Source organism: Oryx dammah, unplaced genomic scaffold (assembly GCF_014754425.2).
Source record: "Oryx dammah isolate SB20612 unplaced genomic scaffold, SCBI_Odam_1.1 HiC_scaffold_27, whole genome shotgun sequence".
Taxonomy (NCBI): domain Eukaryota; kingdom Metazoa; phylum Chordata; class Mammalia; order Artiodactyla; family Bovidae; genus Oryx; species Oryx dammah.
This window is the reverse complement of record NW_024070211.1, coordinates 68200148-68219869: the sequence shown is the minus strand read 5'-3', so window position 1 is coordinate 68219869 and position 19722 is coordinate 68200148. Positions and strand designations below refer to the sequence as shown.

The window sequence follows — 19722 nt, the reverse complement described above, 5'->3', positions numbered from 1 at the left end:
AGAAATCTGACCAAGTCTCCACATAAACTGCTACTCAGATAAACATTTTCTTAGATAATTTCCAGCTTACACAGTGCTAGCTTGTGATATAAATGAAGCTAGAACCAGATGATCACAAATGTCTCCACAACGTGCTGTCTAACTGGATATTTCAGAAGGAAACACAAGATTATTCAAATGTAGATCAACCCATTTTACTACTAACTTCATCACTGCATTTTGCAGAGGAAGTGTTTGGCTTGGCTTATTTGGTTTTGATTTGTTTTGTTCTTTACAGTGCTCTTTTATTTCATATTCTCTCCCTGGGTGTCATATACGTCTGTGGTTTCAATTGCTACCTCTGACTGTATAGCCCCAGGCAACTCAATTCTCTGAGTTCGGATATATATACAAACTCATGCTTGGCATCTTCTCCTAAATCTATAAAAGTAACAGCATACTCCTCACATTCAAACTAAACTCCATTCTCTTCCAGTAAGTCAGTATTCTTATCATAGAAGTCACAGATGTATTTATCCACCCAGCTATCAAAATCATAAACCTACTGAGGATTATTGAACTTTTCTTATCCTTATCTGCATCTGTTACTCATCACCAAGTTATTTTGACTTACTCTCAAAGACTTCAAGTCATTTACTTTTCTCCAATTTACAAACACTATAGAGAATCAGACTATCGGCACTGCATTTCCTCCTTGACTGGTAAACCCTCAATCCCTTAGCAAACTGCCAGTCTGTTCTCCACATTTCAGCCCGGCTGAGTGATCTTTTCAAAACACATATCTAATTCTACTGCCCCAAACACTCTGATATTCTCTCACAACTGATAATTTTTATCTCTCCTTCATTCTACAGATAAAGACCAACATCTTAAAGGGTCTATAAGAGATTAATTTGAAAGCTTTTCCAGCTCTGTGTCATATCATCTTTTCTCTCATTTTCTCCATTAGCCCTCATATTCACCAGACCTTTATGTGAACTCTTCCTTCTGAACAGAATTTTCTCAATTGCTTTCTTACCTGAAAGTTGCTTATTTGTCAAACTTCAGCCCATATCACCTGCTTAAGAAGTCACCTCTTCAAACCACACTAATCAAATAACATACCCCAATAAAACTTAAAGTCCAGTACAATATTTATGTAAACTTACACAGTTAGTTCTGTGATTTTTTTTTTTTTTACAAACTTCACAAGGGCAATAATGTTGTTCATTTTTTATTATTCATTATGTAACAAATGCTTAAAATACAGTCTGGTTATAAGAAGAGTTCCATATGTACCTGTCAAATAAAAAAAAAGAGTAAGAAAGATTGTGAATAGGCTATAGATATATCTATCTCCCTATCTGCCTGTCTATCTGTCATCCATCTGTCATCTCTCTCTCCATAGATAACAATATGAACTATTTAATCATAGTCAATGTGCAAAATTAAACTGAGGGAAAACTGACTTTATTTAGCAAAAAAAATCAAAATTAAGTTAAATAATTGAAAATAATAAAAATATATATGGATTTATTCTAAATTATCTGCATTATTAAACCTACTTTAATTGTCAGTGAAATTCATAATAGTCTAACATACAACAACACAATGCATGAATTTTTAGGATTATGTTACCTACATTTTAAGTCCCAAATTTATGAATATTTAATAGAAATTTTTAAAAAACACAGTTATCAAGTATTCAATAAGAAAATGTAGGAAGTAGTTTGTTGCAGTTGATTTTTTCTCCAAAAGTTCTAAGGGAATTTCATGAAATACTTAAATAGAATTCAGTGAAATTAAAAGAATGAGAATGTGTAATGAGGTGAAGCAACTTTCCAAGAAAATGAGAAATTTAATGTAATACTCATGCTTGTTTTCTGTTTGGTGAGAAGAGCAGAGAGAAGTGAGCATTTTTCTCCTTGCTTTCAAGAGACTTATAATTGGAATAACCGGTATAAATAATGTTTAGTCAAGAGGTAAAGTGTGCTATCCTCAGTTCATTGGCCTGTGTGTCATAAACAATGCCTTGCTTAAGGTCATAAATATGGACAGTGAGATTGGCTTCATTCTTTATTTGATTGTAGGAAAGGCTCTACATAGAGCTGTATAACTAGTTTCTGTCCAGTGGTGAAAGTTTTTAAACCCAGAAATGTATTAGTAATTATGACCCCCATCTATTCCTTAAAATGAACTATTTCCAAGGTACGAGAATTGGAGGAAGAGGGACTAACATAAAAAGGACAATGCTAGGATTTAATTTTGGAGTAAAGCACAGGAGCAGAATCTTGAATAGGGAGGAGCCAATAGTTTGGAGTAAATGTAGTGGATAAAGTGATATATATAACAAATATTTTTGCCCATTGTACACATGCATTCATCTGTGCAGTTATACATAGGTCACCTACTGTGTCCTAGAAAAAAAAAAGATAAAATTACAAACTTAGTTTAATTATTACTTGCCTAGTGAAGGAAGTCAACCATATAATAGAGTGCACTGAAAGTCAAGATAGATGAATACAGAGTACTACTTAGAGTCTCCAGGGAGAGATTTCCTAAATAAGAGGGGCTTTCTAGCTACAGAAATTTTAAAATGGTTTCTATTTTGAGTTTAAGTAAAAAATGAGGAAGATATAGCACAAAAAAGACGAGTGAAAGCTTACTCCAGACAGAAGAAATTCCATTGCAAAGGCAGAGAGAGAGATTACATATAGGCAAGGGATAGAAAATACAGAATCCTTGACTCTATCATAGTTGCCAACATCCATTGGTTAATAGAAAAATCAAGAGAATTTGAGAAAATCATCTACTTCTGCTTCAACTCTGCTAAAGCCTTTGACTGTGTGGATCAAATCAAACTATGGAAAATTCTTCAAGTGATGGAAATAACAGATCACCTTACCTGCCTCATGAGAAACCTATATGCAGGGCATGAAGCAACAGTTCAAACCAGACATAGAACAATGGACTGGTTCCAAATTGGGGAGGAGTACATCAAGGCTGCATATTGTCACCCAGCCTAAGTTATATTTAAGTTATATGCACAGTACATCATGGGAAATGCTGGGCTGGATGAATCCTGGAATCAGGATTGCTGGGAGAAATATCAAGAACCTTGGATATGCAGATAACACCACCCTTATGGCAGAAAGTGAAGAGGAACTAAAGAGTTTCTTGATGAAGGTGAAAGAGGAGAGTACAAAAGCTGCAATAATACTCAACATTCAAAAAATGAAGATCATGGCCTCTGGTCCCATCACTTCGTGGCAAATAAATGGGGAAACAATGGAAAGAGTGACAGACTTTCTTTTCTTGGGCTTCAAAATCACTGTAGATGGTGACTGCAGCCATGAAAATAAAAGACACTTGCTCCTTGGAATAAAAGCTATGACAAGCCTAGACAGTCTATTAAAAAACAGAGACATTACTTTGCCAACAAAGGTCCATCTAGTCAAAGCTATGGTTTTCTCAGTGGTCATGTACGGATGTGAGAGTTGGACTATAAAGAAGCCTGAGAGCTGAAGAATTGATGCTTTTGAACCGTGGTATTGGAGAAGACTCTTGAGAGTCCCTTGGACTGCAAGGAGATCAAACGAGTCAATCCTAAAGGAAATCAGTCCTGAATAGTTATTGGAAGGACTGATGTTGAAGCTGAAGCTCCAATACTTTGGCCAACTGATACAAAGAGCTGACTCACTAGAAAAGACCCTGATGCTGGGAAAGATTGAAGACAGGAGGAGAAGGGGATGACAGAGGGATGAGATGGTTGAATGGCATCACTAACTCAATAGACATGAGTTTGAGCAAGCTCCAAGACATGGTGAAGGACAGGGGAAGCCTGGCCTGCTGCATTCCATGGGGTCACAAAGAGTCAGACATGACTGAGAGACTGAACAACAAATCACAGCGCAGAATGTGATTCACTCAATCAAATATCTTGTCAGTATTTATTATCTGCCTTGCAAAGCATTTTTCCCACCCTTGTGTTGTATTAGTTCAGACTTTCAAATTTATTACACATACCATTTACATTTTCATGAGTGTCCATAAAGTATACAAGAAAAAAAAATAATATTTTTATTTTTATTATATTTTCTATTAGTAATAATATAATAAAATAAATAAATAGAATAATTAAAAAGAATAAAAATATTTATTATATTTTCTATTAGTAAGATATTTCTGTTTTGCTAATGAAACTAGAATCAGACTTGAGATTATTAAATAGTTATTAATTTACTTATTCATTCAATAAATGATTATTAAATACAACTTATGCAATAGTCACTGTCCTGGGTGCCAAATGCAAAACAGTGAAGAATACAAGGTTTTTGCCTCATGGAGCTTACATTTTAGAGGAATGCCTTCTACTTCCCATCTACTTACCTACCTATATGCACACATTCACACATCTATTCATATACAAACAAATGTATACATACATAAAATATAATATGTTGGATAGTATTAGGTGGTATGGACAAAAGAGAAAGTCGCTAAGAGGGTGATGGGGGATTCAAATACAGTTGGATGATCTAGTTTCCCCAATCACAATTTACATGGGATTACCAGAAAACACCTGCCTGATAAGGTAGATTTAGAGCAGAGAAAGGACGAGATCAATGAAGATCTTTTTGCAGCAGCATGGATGGACCTAGAAATTGTCATACTAAGTGAAGTCAGTCAGAGAAAGACAAATAACATATGTTATTGCTTAAATGTGGAACTTTAAAAAAATTGGTACAAATGAGTTTATTTACAAAACAGAAATAGTCACGGATGTAGAAAACCAACTTTGGTTACTGAAGGGGAAGGGAAGGGAGGGATAAATTGGATGATTGGCACTGACGTATGCACACTACTATCCCAGGCGACACAGTGGTAAAGAATCCACCTGCAATGCAGAAGACCCAGGAGACATGGGTTTGATACCAGGGTTAGGGAGATCCCTTGGAGAAGGAACTGGTAACCCACTCCAGTATTCTTGCTGGAGAATCCCATGGACAGAGGAGCCGAGGTGGGCTACAGCCAAGGGGTTGCAAAGAGTTGGGCACAACTGAGTTACTGAGCACGCATGAGTATAAACAAAATAGATAAATAAGAAGAATTATTGTATAGCACAGGGAAATCTACTCAGTGCTCTGAAATGGCCTATATGGGAAAAAAAATCTAAAAAAGTGGATGTATGTATTACTGATTCAGTTTGCTGTATACCTAACACAACAGTGTATATCAACATTATTCCAATAACAAAAATAAATAAGTTCCACCAAAAAAGAGAGTAAAAGAGAGAGTGAGGGCTGAGAAAGAGCCAGACAAAGTGAGGGAAGAAAGTTAAAATGTGCAAACTCTGGAGCAGAAAAATGCAGGATGCAGAAGGAAGGAAGAGAGATGAGAGAGAGTGGAGGATCAGGTCATTTAACAGTGCTTGAACCACTCTGAAGACTTGTTAAGGAAACCATATCAAAGCCTTACTTTATACAGTATGTATAGTCACTCTTCCCCTTCATGGATCACAGCCTTGTCTTAGAGAAGGGGCTTGTGTAACTCATTGAAGTTATGAGCCATGCCATGCAGGGTCATCCAAGACAGATGGGTCATAATGAAGAGTTCTGACAAAACATGGTCCACTGGAGGAAGAAATGACAAATCACTTCAGTATTCTTGCTACAAAAACTCCATGAACGGTATGAAAGGCAAACAGATATGACACCAGAACATGAGCCTCCCAGGTTGGAAGGTGTCTAGTATGCTCCTAGGGGAAAGCAGAGTACAATCATTCATTAGTTCAAAAAAGAGTGAAGTGGCTGGGCAAAAGCAGAAATGACACTCAGTTGTGGATGTGTCTGGTGGTGAAAGTCAAGTTGGATGCTGTTAAGAACAATATTGCATAGGAACCTGCAGTGTTAGGTTCATGAATCAAGGTAAATTGGACATGATTAAGCAGGAGAGGGCAAGATTGAATGAACATCAACATCTTAGGAAAGAATGAACTAAACTGGACAGGAATGGGTGAATTTAATTCAGATGACCATTATACCTACTACTGTGGGCAAGAATCCCTTAGAAGAATTGGAGTAACCCTCATAGTCAACCAAAGAAACTGAAATGTGGTACTTGGGTGCAATCTCAAAAATGACAGAATGATCTTGGTTCCTTTCCAAGGCAAACCATTTAACATCACAGTAATCCAAGTCTATTCCCCAAACACTGATGGAAAATAAACTGAAGTTGACCAGTCCTATGAAGACTTACAACATCTTCTAGAACTAACACTAAAAAGAAGTCCTTTTTCATCATAGGGGATTGGAATGCAAAAGTAGAAAGTCAAGAAATATCCAGAATAACAGGAAAATTTGGCTTCAGAGTACAAAATAGGCAGAGCAAAGTCTAACAGAGTTTGTCAAGAGAACAGGCTGGTCACAGTAAACACCCTTTTCCAAAAGCCAAAGAGATAGCTTCACAAATAGATATCACCAGCAAGTGAAAGTGAAAGTGAAGTCGCACAGTTGTGTCCAACTCTTTGCTACCCCATGGACTGTAATCCACCAGGCTTCTCCGTCCATGGGATTTTCCAGGCAAGAGTACTGGAGTGGGTTGCCATTTCCTTTTCCAGAGGATCTTCCCAACCCAGGTATCGAACCCGGGTCTCCCACATTGTAGGCAGACGCTTTACTGTCTGAGCCACCAGGGAAGCCTAATGGCCTAATAAGGTCATTCAGGTATGATCTAAATCAAACTTCTTATGATTAAACAGTGGCAGTGATAAACAGATTAAGAGATTAGATCTGGTAGAGTGCCTGAAGAATTATAGACTGAGGTTCAAAACAATATATAGGAGGCAGTGACCAAAACCATCCCAAACAAGAAGAGATTCAAGAAGGCAAAGGGGTTGTCTGAGGAGACTTAAAAATTATTGAAGAAAGAAGCAAAAGTCAAAGGAGAAATTTCAAGGTATACTGAATTCAGAGTTCCAGAGAAGAGCAAGGAGATATAAAAATGTCTTCTTAAATGAACAATGAAAAGAAATAGAGGGAAATAATAGAATGGCAAAGAATAGAGATCTCTTTAAGAAAATTGGACATATCAAGAGAATATTTCTTGCAAAGATGGACATGATAAAGGACAGATAGTAATGACCTAAAATAAGCAGTAGAGATTGAGAAAAGGTGGGGAGAGAGAACTATGCAAAAAGGTCTTAATGTTAACCACGGATAATCACTATGGTGTGATCACTCTCCTAGAGCCAGACATCCTGGAGTTTGAAGTCAAGTGGGCCTTAGAAAGCATTACTACTAATGAAGCTAGAGGAGGTGGATGAATTCCAGCTAAGCTATTTCAAATCCTAAAAAGATAGTGCTGTTAAACTGCTACACTCATTTTGTCAGCACTTTGGAAAACTCAGCAGTGACTGCAGGAGTGGAAAAGGTCAGTTTTTATTCCAATCCCAAAGAAGAGCAACGCCAAAGAATGTTCAAACTAGAGTACAGTTTCACTCATTTCACATGCTAGCAAGTTTATGCTCAAAATCCTTCAAGTTCAATTTCAACAGTATGTGACCTGTGAAATTCCAGATGTACCAATTGGGTTTTGAAGAGACAGAGGGACAAGAGATCAAATTGCCAGCATCCATTGGATCATGGAAAAAGCAATGGAACTCCAGAAAAATATCTACCTCTGCTTCTTGAACTATGCTAAAGCCTTTGGGTGGATCACAACGAACTATGGAAGATTCTTAAAGGGATGAAAATACCAGACCACTTTATCTTTCCTGTCTCCTGAGAAACCTGTATGTGGGTCAAGAAGCAAAAGTTAGAAATGGACATGGAACAACTGACTGGTTCCAAATTGGGAAAGGAATAGAACAAGGGCAAATAATTGTCACCTTGCTTATTTATCTTATGATGCAGAGTACATCATATGAAATGACAGGCTAGATGACTCACAGTCTGGAATCAAGATTTCCAGGAGAGATATCAGTAACCTCAGATATGTAGATGATACCATTCTAATGATGGAAAGTAAAGAGGAACTAAAGAGTCTCTTTAGATGAGAGTGAAAGAGGAGAGTAAAAAAGCTGGCATGAAACTCAACATTAAAAAAACTAAGATCATGGCATCTGGTGCCATCACTTCATGGCAAATAGAAGGGGGGAAAGTGGAAGCAATGTCAGATTTTATTTTCTTTGGCTCCAAAATCAATGCAGACAGTGACTGCAGCCATAAAATTAGAAGACTCTATCTCCTTGGAAGGAAAGCTATAACAAACCTAGACAGTGTATTAAAAAGCAGAAACATTGGTTTGCTCCCAGAGGTCTGTATAGACAAAGCTTTTTTTTTTTTTCCAGTAGTCATCTAGAGATGTGAGATAAAGAAGGTGGAGCTCTGAGAAATTATTGCTTTTGAATTATGGTGCTGGAGAAGACTCTTGAAAGTCCCTTTGACAGCACAGAAATCCAACCAGTCAAGCCTAAAGGAAATCAACCCTACTTCATTCAGGGATGGACTGATGCTGATGCTGAAGCTGCAATGCTTTGTCACATGATGTGAAGAGCCAACTCATTGGAAAAGACCCTGATGCTGGAAAAGAATGAAGGCAAAAGAAGAAGGAGGCAGCAGAGGATGAGATGGTTGGATAGCACCACCAACTCAATGGGCATTCATTTGAGCAAACTACAGGGAATTGTGGAGGACAGAGGAGGCTGGCACACTGCAGTCCATGGAGTCGCAAAGAATTGGACAGGACTTAGGGAATGAACAACAACAACATAGTCACTCTCACTAATCCAAAAGAAAGAACTCAATTTTTTGTTATGTAAATCCAATTTCTTAATGTTTCCCCTTAAGCAAGAGAAAGCAGTCTATAAGTATAGCCTCCATCATTTAATTTTCAAAAACAATTGTATTGATTTAACATGCCACTGGAGTTTAATTAAAAAATTATCAAATGGGCATCTATGTTTGTGTGTTAGTGAAAAGTGAGCAGCGAGGATGGGAAATTTGAATTAAATCATGTTCAATTGATTGGTTCCAATTTTGCAGTCTTTTCATTTTTATATTTACAGTAAATTTATATATACATCATCAGAAATGTATCTTCAATAACTTCACTTGCTGAGTAAAAGATTTCAGGAAGATATATTAAATATTGTATGTTATACAATTTTCCAAATTAAAAAAAAGTTTGATAAACTGTTAATAGCTGTTCATATTTTCTTAATTTGTGAAGGGTACATCTCTAAGCACAATCATATGTGAAGATATGAAAGTTATTTTCTGAACCAGTTTCAAAACTGTCTTTAGTCTAATTGTGAATCATTTCTATTCAATATGCAAGATACTTTTCCATTCATCTCACTTTTCAAAAACACACATATGCCCATGTGCCTAAGGCATCACTGAGTTCAGTTTAAAAATATTATCATTTTCATATTTTAAATAATAATTCAACCTTTTGCCAAAATAAACCAATTATTTGTCTAATCCATGCATGTATTGGTAGTAGTTGGCAGCACAATTTTCAGATGCCCTTTTGAGATTGTTATACGTGCTTCTGTTTTTTAGAATGAGGAGCCCGTGTTTTCTAGAGATGGTGGCAAATTCTTCATGACAGTTCCTGTGAAGCAAGGGGGCCGTGGAGAGTTTCACCACATAGCTATGTTCCTGGTCCAGGTAAGTGCTGTGTTCCTCACGTGGTTTGTCTTCGTTGCCATCCACATGGCATTCTGCATCTGTGATTAATATCTGTGGCATCCAGTCATATATCCAACTCAGGGATGTTTTAGGAAAAGGGTCCCCATCCATAGCCTTAATTCAAGCCACCCACAAAACATTTTCAGCCTTCAATAAAACTTAGTGAGATACACACGTGTGCTATGAGTTGAGGGCCTTGGGATATAGAATTTAATAAATAGAAAGAACCAAACTCCTACTTTCAAAGACCTGAGGAAACTCAAGAGACAATTTCTCATTCAACAAATATATATCACCTATTTGGTACAAGTAATGTTTTCAAAGTGTTATAAAATTTTAAATACCTGAAGCAACCTGAATGTCTATCAAAAACTGAATAGTTAATAAGTTATGGAACACTCACAGAAGAAAATGCAATGCAGATTCTAAAAACCAGGATAAAATAGATTTCTTAAGTGTTGTCAAAGTCACAAAGTCTGTGTTACATTTTTAGGGACTTTTTGATAAAAAGAGAATAAAGTGTTATTTTTCTCTACATTTCAAGTGAATGTTAACCAGTTTATGCAGTTTTACTAATTATAAAATGAATCAGGGAATTCACAATAAATAATTAAAATATGGTAAGATTATGAGTCAATTTGAAACTAATTACCAATAAAATATTCATGAGAAATAAAGTTTCCTTCAAAATCAAATAAACAGTCTAGTCACAGGTAAATGATGATTTATCAAGTTAAAGCATTGTGGATAAATTGGAATCTTTCTTAAGAATGTTATAAACATACTAGCCAAGAATCAATTTCATACTTACTTTGTTGTTGTTCAGTTGCTCAGTCATGTCTGACTCTTTGTGACCCCATGAACTGTGGCACACCAGGCTTCCCTGTCTTTCACTATCTCCCGGAGTTTGCTCAAACTCATGTCCATTGAGTCAGTGATGTCATCCAACCCTGTTGCTTCCTTCTGCTTTTGATCTTTCCCAGCACCAGGGTCTTTTCCAATGAGTCAGCTCTTTGCATCAGGTGGCCACAGTATTGGAGTGTCAGCCTCAGTATAAATCCTTCCAATGACTATTCAGGTTTGATTTCCTTTAGGATTAACTGGTTCGATCTCCTTGCAGTCCAAGGGACTCTCAAGAGTCTTCTCCAACACCACAGTTCAAAAGCATCAATTCTTCAGCACCACAATTCGAATGGGTGATTATCTTGTGTGTGGCTCAGATGGTAAGGAATCTGCCTGAAATGCAAGAAAGAGACCCAGGTTCAATCCTTGAATCCAGAAGATTCCCTATAGAAGGGAATGGCTACCCATTTTCAGTATTCTAGCCTGGAAAATTCCATGGAAAGAGAAGCCTGGCAAGTGACAGTCCATGGGGTCAAAAGAGTTGGACATGATTGAGCAACTTTCATGCTTACAAAGAATAGAATAAAAATAAATGTGGTAAAAGATCCCTAAGCAACCTGAGTGCTTTTATGTTCGTAATATTTTCAAGTCTTGTGCATACTCACAAAATTTTACCATTATCCATATATATATTTACATTAGGCAGCTCAGAAACCTGAATTCTTAAAATCAATATCAATAACTTGAAAGGCAGCACTTTTCCAAAGTCTGTACTATTAAAGTAATTGTCATGATTTTAACTTTAATTTTAAGCAAAGCTGAAATAAATAATTTGATCATACATAATTTCCACAGTGGAGAAGTAGATCATTTTTCAAGGTATATTATTAAATTAGAAAAATAACTTTAGAGTAATATATGATGTGATCTTATTTATATTTTTAAATAAATGAATGCATTTATATATGAAAAAAATTGGAGGTGATTCTATACTGAACTATTAAATGATTATAACAGACAGGTGATATTAATGGAATACTTTTTGATGTTTATGTGAACTGGAGGAAGCTTTACCAGCAAATTGCTGACTTGATTCACTTTTGCTTGTTAATCATAAATTTTGTTATCAAAAATATTGGGGATATACTTGTGCCAAAATAATAAATCTTCCAAATCTTATAATTGTCTGTGGTAACATCTTATTAAAATTTTAATTATCTGCATTTTTATTCAGTAATCTGAATACGAACCCAAGTAGTCAAAATTATATACAAATTGTGAATATATTCATAAGATACAGAGAAAGGTAGAGAAAGATGTGTAATACAGCTATAGATGAGTAAATGTAACATAAATGGACTTTCATTGGCTCAGCAGGTAAAGAATCTACCTGCAGTGCAGGAGACACAAGAGATGCAGGTTTGATCCTTGGGTGGGGAAGATCCCATGCAGGAGAAAATGGCAACCCACTCCACTATTCTTGTCTGAAAAACCCAAAGGACAAAGGAGCCTGGCAGGCTGAAGTCCAAAGGGTCGCAAGGAGTCAGACACGAGTGAGCAACTAAGCATATCTTAAGTGTTAGTCCCACAAATGTGTTAACTCTTGAGACCCCATGGACTGTAGCCCACCAGGCTCCACTGTCAGTGGGATTCTCCACGCAAGAATACTAGACTGGGTTGCCATTACCTTCTCCAGGAGATCTTCCTGTATTGGCAGGCAGATTTTTTACCTTCTGAGCCTCCAGGGAAGTCAACTAAGCATATACATATGGAGAAGGGAATGGCAATCCACTCGAGTATTCTTGCCTGGAGAGTCCCATGGACAGAGGAGCCTTGCAGGCTACAGTCCATGGGGTTGCAGAGAGTCAGACAGGACTAAGCAACTTTCTATATATATATATATATATCTTAGAAGATAGTCTATCCAACAAAGTAGAAAGTGAAATGTCTTTTTGAAAGTGTGGAATTGACAGAGTGGGGGTCAGGGATGAACATGTTGGCATGTAAGAACTGAGGTATTTATATACCTAACAAAATTTTCTTTACAAGCCTTGGGAAAAAATACCTCCTGTCTCCCAATCAAACCAATCTGAAATGCAGTCTAATTCATTATTTCTGAAATATTCAGAAGAACAACTTCATGGAGCAGATGTGTTTACTTTGTTCCTCTTCCATATGGAGATTATAACAAAATTTCATTGAACTAGAAAACATTTTGATATATTCTGGTTGCAGTTAAGAGAACTTGTGGTTTGCCTCACTGAGAAATAAACATGCCTGCATGATTATTTGAAGATATTTTGGCAATGTGGCTAAAGTTAACTTACTTTGTTAATGAATCAGAGGTCAGTGCCTAGGTAAATACAATTTATTCTTAAGTTAACACATATATACACACAGATAATTTTAGTAAATATTTTGAATCTCTTTGCCTCAATTTTAACATAGCTAACAAAAAAGCTCTTTAGTGAATTGTTTATAATTACCATATTGACATCTATGTATATGCACGCTATAACGATTTGTAAAGTAATAACTGAATAAACTAAATAAAGGTATATATAACATCAAATATGGTCTCATCACCTCACACTGGCACATTGCAAATCAGTTGTTGTATATATTTTGAATTCCTTTTTACATGAAAAATATGTCATTTTTCCCTAAAAACATGCAAAGCTATATATTTACTTGTAACATTTAAAGAGTAATTTATGAGCATTTTCTCACATCATTTAATTGCATTCCTAATATTTAATATTATTTTAAAGTGTGATTTTAATAGCTACTCAACATGATGTCCAGTAAACATATCATACAATATTTAAATGAATTACTTTTAATTATAAAATTTATTTCTATTTTTGATACTAAAAAGTATTCAAAGGTAAACATTATTCCTATAAATAGATATTTCTAGATATCAAAAAGTACCTAGGCAAAGTGTATGTGTACATATGTCTTTGCTTAGGTTTTGATATAGAATGTAAAATTGGCCCTCCAAAAATAGTTTAATAATTTACTGTCTAAACAGTAATACATGTCACCAGAGATGACTTTTTACCCCTTTTTCCTGCCTTTTATATGCCTGAGGATGCCACCTAAATTGATGTGCCCAGAGAGAGAGAAATGATAGGGACAGAGAGCTTAGCAGCCAATACTCAGGAAGACTACTTTTGTAGTACTAGATGCTAAGCTACATTTGAGAGCTTCCCCATTGACAGAAAATAGATTTATCTGTTTGAACTGTCTAACTAAATGAAAGTATTAAAATTTTACAAACATTTTTCTCTCTTCCACAATTAGTTCAGTTCAGTTGCTCGGTCGTGTCCGACTCTTTGCGACCCCATGAATCGCAGCACGCCAGGCCTCCCTGTCCATCACCATCTCCCGGAGTTCACTCAGACTCACGTCCGTTGAGTCCATGATGCCATCCAGCCATCTCATCCTCAGTCGTCCCCTTCTCCTCCTGCCCCCAATCCCTCCCAGCATCACAGTCTTTTCCAATGAGTCAACTCTTCACATGAGGTGTCCAAAGTACTGGAACTTCAGCTTTAGCTTCATTCCTTCCAAAGAAATCCCAGGGCTGATCTCCTTCAGAATGGACTAGTTGGATCTCCTTGCAGTCCAAGGGACTCTCAAGAGTCTTCTCCAACATCACAGTTCAAAAACATCAATTCTTCGGCGCTCAGCTTTCTTCAGAGTCCAACTCTCACATCCATACAGGAACACTGGAAAAACCGGTTTTTGTCAAGGACATGGTTCCCTTTTTCCTCTCTAATATGGGATAAGCAGAGTTGTGGTCATGTTAAGTGGTTCAGATTTATAAGCATAAGCGATTGCCCGGTTATCTTCCAAAGCTGTGTTAAATGAAGAATTTTATATATTGGTGAATTCATTCACTCTCTCTATTCAGCAGTACAGAGTTTTGCTTATGAGAGCTGACAATCTCACTTGGAATAATTTTAAATTATTCATTACAAAATACTGTAGAAAATAGCATGCCCCCAATCCTCAATTCTATCACCTAATCAACCCAATACAATTTTTTCATTACATTTCACTGTTGTATCTGATAAGGGCATTGTCTGAAAACAATTCTCTCACCTCACATGTTGAATAGACAATAAATTAAAGCATGCTATTTTTAGGCACTGCAGTATTTCCCATACTTAAAAGCTGCAAAAATTAAACAGAATTTATTATAAGAAATGAATGAACAGTGTATAATTAGGTGAAAAGCATGTGTGTCATTAAACTTTTACTGATACCAATGTTTTCAACTTGTGAATATAAATATCAGTATTGAACTGTCTGAGTAAGATAAACTCTCTGCCAATTCAAGGAAAGGTGCCTGGTTTCTGATGTCCCAAATAAAACATTTTATTTCCTAGATTTTCAGTTCTTTTAAAAATAAATGAAGTTACTAGTTTTATTGCTGCTCTTTGAAAATTAAAAGTGAAAAATGAGTTCAGTTTGAAGCATATTGTCATGTTGCCCTTGTCAAAATTCATAATCAGTGTTTCTATTCTACTAAGTTAATATAATAGAGATTGTGTTTTCACAGAAAGAAAGAATTATTTCTGTGAAGTAAAATAATTATTCTTTCCTACTTTGTTAAATTACCTTTCCTGTGATTATATTTCTACTGAAGGTGGATGAAAATTAAGGTAAAGACACCCCCTCATAAAGACTAGCCAAGTCTCTTGTTATTTATTTTAAATTTACTGTATGGGCATCTACCATATTGTGATTGGTACTGGGATTATTTACCCAGAGTAGAGATCAAACTTAATATGCTCACTGTTATGATATAACTAGATACTATTATTGGAAAAATAGCTTATGAGTCTTATAACTATACAAGATAGTCTATGATATTACATGTGAATGAAGTACCACTTATTCCCCAAGCCCACAGTGGCTGTGGCAGACATAAAATAAGCAAAGAAATTATAGGTGTTTGAATAAAGTGCAAAGGTTTGTGAGGTTGTTATTATGGCTATCAACCAGAGATAGTTTGCTTCTACACTTAGAAGTATATTTTGATCCTAGAGGCATCATCAAATGTATAATTTTTATTTTCTGTACATTGTTTTCAAACAATTTTCATATCATTGGATTTTTACTCATGATCACTTTTAATATGGTCACTCTTATTTCCTTAAAAGACACATAAACACACACCAAAATTCTCTGAAAAACAAAGTATAATCAATCTAGAAATATGTGAAAAAAGCCTATCTCCAAACAAATATTGATCAAAATCTCTTTACTTTTTAATGTTTTGAGATTTTGTTCATTGAGAAATTGAGCACCAAAGATACATTAAAACCTTGAGCTGTTAGTATTCTTTCTGTCCTTGGCCCACTCAAAACAGGATCAAAATGAGTAAGTAAGGCCATTCACTGGGTGGTTGTCCTGTGGAAATTTGACAATTAAATATGAGACTTCAGAACTCCACAACAAATTTTAGGCTGTGTCAAATCTCAGAAATTTGTTTTTATCTTTACATTTATACTTTTTTTCAACAAATGCTTGTAAAGTGCTATAATTTATCAGACAGTATATGAAGAAGTTAAAATAAATTACATGCTTGTTGTTGACTTTGACCAGATAGAACTCCCTTTAAGAATATGGAATAGTTGATTTAGGGAGATGTTTGAAATACCAACGTGTACAAAAAGTCACAAGTATTTTTTTTTTTTTTGAAAGAAGATTCTAATACCACCTGTACATAGTTAAGTGACCATTTAATTTCTGCCTCAAGTAGTCTAGAAAAGTGTATATTTAATAAAACTTTCCCACTTCAAAATCTTAGATTCTTTATATATTTATACCAAACATGTTATTCATGTTTAACATGTTATTCAGCTAATAGCAACAATGGTAACTTTATATTTAAAATATTTGAAAATAAAGTATACTTTCTAAATTTATGGTGGGTTAAAGTATATATGTGGTTCCAAATAGGAAAAGGAGTACGTCAAGGCCATATATTGTCACCCTGCTTATTTAACTTATATGCAGAGTACATCACACACTCGTGTTCTTGCCTGGAGAATCCCAGGGACGGGGAAGCCTGGTGGGCTGCCGTCTATAGGGTCGCACAGAGTCGGACACAACTGAAGCGACTTAGCAGTAGCAGAGTACATCATGAGAAATGCTGGGCTGGAAGAAGCACAAGCTGGAATCAAGATTGCCGGGAGAAATATCAATAACCTCAGATATGCAGATGATACCACCCTTATGGCAGAAAGTGAAGAGGAACTCAAAAGCCTCTTGATGAAAGTGAAAGAGGAGAGTGAGAAAGTTGGCTTAAAGCTCAACATTCAGAAAACTAAGATCATGGCATCTGGTCCCATCACTTCATGGCAAATGGATGGGGAAACAGTGGAAACAGTGTCCGACTTCATTTTTGGAGGCTCCAAAATCACTGCAGATGGTGATTGCAGCCATGAAATTAAAAGATGCTTACTCCGTGATGGGAAAGTTATGACCAACCTAGATAGCATATTCAAAAGCAGAGACATTACTTTGCCAACAAAGTTCCATCTAGTCAAGGCTGTGGTTTTTCCAGTAGTCGTATATGGATGTGAGAGTTGGACTGTGAAGAAAGCTGAGCGCCAAAGAATTGATGCAATGAACACATGTAAGCGTGGAAAAGTAAGGAAAGATCTTTAACAGAAGAATATTGTTCAGTTGCTCAATCCTGTCTGTTTCTTGGCAACCCCATGGACTGCAGCATACAGACTTCCCTGTTCTTCATCATCTCCAGGAGCTTGCTCAAACTTATATCCATTGAGTCGGTAATGCCATCCAACCATCTCATCCTCTGCCATCGTCTTCTCCTGCCTTCAATCTTTCCCAGCATCAAGGTCTTTTTTAATGAATCGGTTATTTGCATCAGGTGGCCAAAGTATTGGAGCTTCGGTTTCAACATCAGTCCTTCCAATGTATAGTCAGGACTGATTTCCTTTAGGTTTGACTTATTTGATCTCTTTGCCATCCAAGACACTCTCAAGAGTCGTCTCCAACATCACAGTTCAAAAACATTGATTCTTTGGCACTCAGCTTTCTTTATGGTTCAACACTCACATCCGTACATGACTACTGGAAAAACCATAGCTTTGATTAAATGAAACTTTTTGGCAAAGTAATGTCTCTGTTTTTTAATATGCTGTCTAGGTTTGTCATAGCTTTTATTCCAAGGAACAAACATCTTTAAATTCCATGGCTGCAGTAACCGTCTGCAGTGATTTTCAAGCAGAAGAAAAGAAAGTCTGTCATTGTTTCCATTGTTTCCCCGTCTATTTGCCATAAAGTGATGGGACCAAATGCCATGATCTTAGTTTTCTGAATGCTGAGTTTTAAGCCCTCTTTTTCACTCTCCTCTTTCACCTTCATCAAGAGGCTCTTTAGTTCCTCTTTGCTTCAGAAGAATACTATGTAATAAATATAGAAGGGCTGTTACAGTGAGAAAATCACTTTGAAATGATAATTTAATCAAGGAAAGGTCATGAATCATTGAAAAACTACTGAGCAGATAGTTCATTGAAGAAAACCTAGTTACATAAAATGCATTATCATCACACTTTTAATTTCAAGGTGAAATGTATTTTTGCAAAAAATGTATCTCCCAGTTACCCTGTAAGCAGCATTGTTAAAAGTGAGAAGATGAGTACCAGTGTGTTTCCTGATGTGAAGTATAAGTTCAGTTCAGTTCAGTCGCTCAGTCATATCTGACTCTTTGCAACCCCATGGAATGCAGCATGCCAGGCCTTCCTGCCCATCACCAACTCCTGGAGTTTACTCAAATTCATGTCCATTGAGTCAGTGATACCATCCAACCATCTCATCCTGTGTCATCCCTTCTCCTCCTGCCTTCCATCTTTCCCAGCATCACGGTCTTTTCAAATGAGTCAGTCTTTGCATTTGTGGCCAAAGTATTGGAGTTTCAGCTTCAATATCAGTCCTTCCAATGAATATTCAGGGCTGATTTTCTTTACGATGGGCTGGTTGGATCTCCTTGCTGTCCAAGGGACGCTCAAGAGTCTTCTCCAACACCACAGTTCAAAAGCATCAATTCTTCCACACTCAGTGAAGTAAAAGAGGTATCCATTATCACCTCTATAATATCCTTGCCAAAAATGTTAGTCTAAATATTATCATAAAAAACAGATAATCCAGAATGCTGGGCATTCTATAAGACTGCTGTACCAAGAGTCTTAAAAATGTTCAATGTTTTAGAAATAAAAAAATGATAGGATAGCATTTACTTTAAAAGTGACTAAAGAGGCAACAACCCAGTGCAATTATCAGATAGATGATAGAAAGATAGATAGATAGATAGATAGATATAAATATAGAGATATTTGGGTTACTTAGGGCAATGTGGATATTAGAATATAGACTATACATCTAGATGATATTAATGTTATTATTATTTGAACTGTGGTGTTGGAGAAGACTTATGACAGTCTTTTGGGCTGCAAGCAGATCCAACCAGTCAATCCTAAAGGAAATCAGTCCTGAGTATTCAATGGAAGGACTGAGGCAGAAGTTGAAGCCTCAATACTTTGGCTACCTGATGTGAAAAACTGACTTATTGGAAAAGACCCTGATGCTGGGAAAGATTGAGGGGAGGAGGATAAGGGCACAACAGAGGATGAGATGGTTGAATGGCATCATCCACCCAATGGACATGAGTTTGAGCAAACTCCTGGAGTTGGTGATAGACAAGGAAGCCTAGCATGCTGCAGTCCATGGGGTCACTAACAGTTAGACATGACTGAGCACTGAAATGAATGTTATTATTTGGGGCTTCCCAGGTGGTGCTAGTGGTAAAGAATTTGCCCGCCAATGCAGGAGATGCAAGAGATGTGGGTTCAATCCCTGGAGTAGGAAATGGCAACCTACTCCAATATTTTTGCCTGGAAAATTCCATGGGCAGAAGAGCCTGACAGGCTACAGTCTATTGGGCCACAAAGAGCTGGACATGACTGAGCAACTGAGCACATTGCACACACAATGTTATTTTCATAGGAGTGATATGCCATTTGCTTATATGAGAAAATATTCTTACTTTTGAGAAATGCATACTGAAATATTTAGAGCCAAAATAGTCTGATGTTTTCAACTTAGTTTCAAATGACTCAGCATACAAATAAAGGGGGAGGTTGAATATTTGAAATGTTGATGTTTG

The 19722-nt window shown here is 36.4% G+C and overlaps 1 protein-coding gene across 1 annotated transcript in view; it reads left to right on the top strand.

The window, feature by feature from the left end:
• Window positions 1-19722, top strand: part of DPP10 (dipeptidyl peptidase like 10) — a 118646-nt gene that overhangs the window by 32022 nt on the left and 66902 nt on the right. The window contains exon 5 of the mRNA XM_040228988.1: window positions 9546-9653. Coding sequence (XP_040084922.1) covers window positions 9546-9653 — 108 coding nt within the window. The remainder of the gene's footprint in view (window positions 1-9545; window positions 9654-19722) is intronic.